Below are 5,447 nucleotides of genomic sequence, written 5' to 3' on the forward strand. Positions count from 1 at the left end.
CTTTTACAGCAGGGTCGTTTTTGTATTTTGTTTACTCAAACTTTACACCCACTAACTTAGCAGCTTGCCTCTGTACTTCACACTAAATTATAGACTAAATTTCTGAACTCTCTGTAGCTCTGCGGTTTTATTACTTTAAAATGCAGTGGTCCCCCCCTTGTGTGTGTGTGTGTGTGTCTCTCTATATATCTAGCCATCTTTCTCCTTATGTGTTGTTCTCCCCCATGGTCTCTTTCTCTCTCTGTCTCTCTTCCTCCCCCTCTGACTCTCATCCCTTATGTAATGAAAGAATCTATAAGCATAATTTGCAGCATTAAAGTAAAAAGTATGTTTTAAACATATTTTAATGGGCATGGATTTCTAGATCTCATAATCAGAGCAAGCATTGTGTTATCTGGCAAGAGTTTCTGTTACAATCCTTTTAGACTAAAATCAGATGTTTACTAAGTTGACCAGTTTTCCAAGACACCATTTAAAGGGACATGAAACCCATATGAAACCCATATGCAAATTTAAATAACTTTCCAATTTACATCTAATATCTAATTTTCTTCATTCTTTTGATGTCCTTTGTTGGAAATCATATCTAAATATGCTCAGTTGCTGCTGATTGGTGGCTGCACATAGATACCTCATGTGATTGGCTCACCCATGTGCATTGCTATTTCTTCAACAAAGGATATCTAAAGAATGAAGGCGTATCCTGCCACTGCCTCACCAGCCTCTGACGTCACTGTACGTCACTGCTGTTTAGACACCTGTTATCCTTACCTGACAATAGGACATTTGACATCAGCTTTGCCTGATGAATACAAAGAGTTTAGTGATGTATTCAACTTAAAACATGCTGAAACCATTCCACCTCACAGGCATTTCGATTGCCCGATAGACACTAAACCTGGCATAGAAATACCATCGGGAAGGATTTTCCCTCTTTCACAGAAAGAATTAAAACATCTGAGAGAATACTTGGATGAAAATCTTAAAAAAGGTTTTATCTCTCCCTCATCTTCTCCAATTGCTTCAGCAATATTCTTTGTGACAAACAAAGACGGAACACTAAGACCGATCATAGATTATCGAGCATTAAATGCTGTCACCATTAAAAATCGATATCCATTACCACTCATCCCAGAAATAATCGAACGCCTTCATGAAGCCACCATCTTTACGAAGTTAGATCTTAAAGGCGCTTACAATTTAATTCGTATGAAGACTGGGGATGAAGTGGAAGACAGCATTTAAAACCAGATATGGATTGTTCCAATATAATGTAATGCCATTCGGTTTAACAAATGCTCCAGCTACATTGCAATTCTTTATTAATGAAATATTTAAAGAATTAATGGATGTGTGTGTCATTGTGTATCTGGACGATAATCTCATATACTCGAAAAACTTAACAGATCACAAAAAGCATGTCAGATGGGTTTTAGCAACCCTAAGAGACCACCATTTGTATGCAAAGATGGAGAAATGTCAATTTCACAAAGACACCATCAAATTCCTAGGGTATATCATATCACCCAAAGGTATACAAATGGATCCAGAAAAACTAACAGCTATTGCAAATTGGCCTACCCCAACCTCTATGAAATCCTTACAGAGGTTCTTGGGTTTCACCAATTTTTACAGAAAATTCATCAATCACTTCTCTTCTATCGTCCAACCATTGACACAACTAACTGGGAAACAGAAATACTTATGGGATTCAAAAACAGAACAAGCATTTCAACAACTAAAGAAAGAATTTACTACAGCACCAGTTTTAAGGTTACCTGATCCTGAACTACCTTATACTTTGGAGGTTGATGCATCAAATGTAGGAATTGGTGCCATACTTTCACAACCAGGACAGGAGGATTAATTTCAACATCCTGTAGCCTACTTCTCTCGTCGATTAACACCTGCAGAAAGAAACTATTCGGTTGGAGATAAGGAGTTATTAGCTATGAAGTCAGCTATGGAACATTGGAGACACCTACTTGAAGGTACCACACAGCCATTTCAGGTGTTTACAGACCACAAGAATCTCCAATATCTCAAAAAGAATAAAACATTATCCTCCAGACAAGTTCGATGGGCTCTATTCCTGGATCGATTCAATTTTACCCTCACACATATACCCGGAACAAAGAATACAAAAGCTGATGCCATTTCCAGGTCATTTGAATTAACCGAAGAATCTGAAAATATGACTCAGGTAATTCCTCTCACGAAAATAATTGGTTCCACAACCTTGGTAACATCTGACTTATAATCAAGCACAACAATCTGATTTAGAAATACCTCCTATATGTTCTCCCGACTCTGAGTCAGGACTTTACATGTACAAAGAAAAAATTTATGTACCGAGCTGTTTGAGAAAACAGATAATCCAACAACACCATAATACTCCATTAGCGGGACACCCTGGTATCGAAAAGACGAATGAGTTAATCAAAAGAAACTACTGGTGGCCGCAAATGAAAATGGCAGTTCAAGATTATAGTCTCAATTGCCAAATTTGCGCAACCAAAAAGAAAGAGCACCACAAACCGTATGGATTATTATGTCCACTTCCTATACCACAGAAACCTTGGGATGTTATATCCTTAGATTTCATTGTGGATTTACCACAATCACATGCTCATAACACAATAATGGTAGTTGTGGATCATCTAACGACATTGGCTCATTTTATTCCCTTGAAGAAGACACCTACAGCCATCACAACGGCTACAGTTTTTAATGACCACATTGTCAAATTACATGGATTACCAGCATCGATTGTGTCCGATCGGGGTAGTCAATTTACCTCTAAATTTTGGAGATATTTATGTCAAACATTGCATATAACACTTAGGTTCACTACAGCTTTTCACCCGCAATCTAACGGGCTCACTGAGCGTCTGAACCAGACCCTGGAGCAATATCTCAGATGCTTCATATCGACACAACAGAATGATTGGTACATTCTGTTACCGACCGCTGAGTTCGCTTATAACAATTCTGTTAATTCATCAACTAATGTCACCCCATTTTATGCCACATATGGTTATCATCCCAGACCTTACCCCAACACTTTAACTTGTTCCCAATCACCCTCTGTTTCAACTTACACTGACAGTTTGAAGGCTGTCATGACAACGCTGCAGGATCATCTCAGTGAGGCTAAGAAGTCTCAGAAAACATACTATGATAAAAAGAGAACTCCAGCACCTGTGTATAAACTTAATGATCTTGTTTGGTTGTCCACAAAAACATAAAACTTCCAGTACCTTCTAAAAAATTAGCTGCTCAATTTATTGGTCCGTTCCCTATTGTCAAAGTCATTAATGACAACGCCGTGACCTTAAAACTGCCAACAGATATGCATATCCATCCCTCCTTTCATGTTTCGCTTTTGAAACCCTATCAGGGGAAAGGGATTCCGCAACCTCTTGTCTACAGACCTACAATTCTGGATCCTCTGGATTATGAAGTTGATCTGATATTGGACTCCAGACGTCGAAGAGGGACACTGGAATACCTGGTTCACTGGAAAGGTTATGATGACAGTGAAAACTCTTGGGTTCCGATTCGGGATTTGAATGCTCCAACTCTATTGGCGGATTTTCACTCATATTATCCTCTGAAGCCTGGACCCCAATCTTGTGGGGGGGTTCTTGACAGGGGGGATCTGTCATGATTCTGCCTAAGACTATACCTTTAAATCAGGATCTCCTCCCTATTCTTTAGCCCTATTTAAGTCACTCCTTCTCCTCACTGCATTGCTTGATTATTGCAGTCTGAGGGAAGTTTGTTCTAAAACTCCTTGGTCTCTGCAAACTAATTAAACCATCCTTACCTACCACTCTATTACTCTAAAGTTATATGGTACTATATTCAAGTAACTATTTACTCAGTTACTTTCTACTTCCTCACTGGAATTAACAAACCAAACCACTGAGGATTTCTAAAATACCTTTTACCAAGCAGATCATCGGATCAAGACTGCATCAAGGCGGGACTTCTCCTCAAGCCTCTTTGTTATAGTGACGTCACATGCCGCTGTACATCCTGTGCAGTCAGCGCACCAGTCTCCCCACACACGCTGAACACTCAGCACAGAGCAGCACGGACATTCAATTGCTCACAGGGGCTAATTCTTACAACTAAAGGACTATCAAGGTATGTACATATCTAACATTTAAAGCATGCTAGTAACGAGATCTCCAACTTTACTCACAAATACAACCCTCTCCACCTCGTATCAAAAGAGACTGTTAAACAGCACATTCCCGGTCATTTCATTTGATAATACAACAACTCCGTTATGTAAGCTTTATCCACTTTATCACTATTCACTAGGAGATCTTCATAACATCTTTATTGTGACTGAATTTTCATATTATTACCTTAAGACATTACTGTGACTTACTTACATATAATGTTCATTTTTCTCTTATAACTCAGTCATTCACTTGCTATATTTTTACTTAGTTTTGAGTCTCTCTGACTGTCAGTTATTCAGTTCAGAGATCTGTCTTTTTCACTTATCCTACAATAATATTGTTTTCATACAGGTTCCCTTTTAACTAGAAATGATATCAGGGAGAAAATGAAAACAAACACTCAGAAACATAGTGATAATTTACTTTATTATAATGTTGATAAAAGTAATCTTCACAGCAAGAGCACTAGATGGCAGCAGCTTTATAATAATTTTATACATTAGCAAGAGCACTAGATGGCAGAAGCTTTATAATTATGTTATACATTAGCAAGAGCACTAGATGGCAGCAGCTTTATAATAATGTTATACATTAACAAGAACACTAGAAAACAGCATCTTTATAATAATGTTATACATTAGCAAGAGCACTAGATTGCAGCAGTTTTTATAATAATGCTATACATTAGCAAGAGCACTAGATGGCAGCAGCTTTATAATAATGTTATACATTAGCAAGAGCACTAGATGGCAGCAGCTTTATAATAATTTTATACATTAGGAAGATCACTAGATGGCAGCAGCTTTATAATTATGTTATATATTAGCAAGAGCACTAGATGGCAGCAGCTTTATAATTATGTTATACATTAGCAAGAGCACTAGATGTCAGCAGCTTTATAATAATGTTATACATTAGCAAGATCACTAGATGGCAGCAGCTTTATAACAATTTTATACATTAGCAAGAGTACTAGATGGCAGCAGCTTTATAATAATATTATACATTAGCAAGAGCACTAGATGGCAGCAGCTTTATAATAATTTTATACATTAGCAGCAGCACTAGATGGCAGCAGTTTTATAATAATGTTATACATTAGCAAGAGCACTAGATGGCAGCAGCTTTATAATAATGTTATACATTAGCAAGAACACTAGATGGCAGCAGCTTTATAACAATGTTATACATTAGCAAGAGCACTAGATGGCAGCAGTTTTATAATAATATTATACATTAGCAAGAGCACTA

General features: G+C 37.5%; 1 protein-coding gene across 1 annotated transcript; it reads left to right on the forward strand.

The window, feature by feature from the left end:
* The first annotated feature begins 1,468 nt into the window (after nucleotides 1-1,468).
* LOC128664910 (uncharacterized) lies at nucleotides 1,469-1,867 on the forward strand. Its single transcript, XM_053719702.1, has one exon. It carries the CDS (start codon nucleotides 1,469-1,471, stop codon nucleotides 1,865-1,867), a length of 399 nt encoding a protein of 132 aa, XP_053575677.1.
* Nucleotides 1,868-5,447: the final 3,580 nt, after the last annotated feature.

Source organism: Bombina bombina, chromosome 6, assembly GCF_027579735.1.
Source record: "Bombina bombina isolate aBomBom1 chromosome 6, aBomBom1.pri, whole genome shotgun sequence".
Lineage (NCBI taxonomy): Eukaryota > Metazoa > Chordata > Amphibia > Anura > Bombinatoridae > Bombina > Bombina bombina.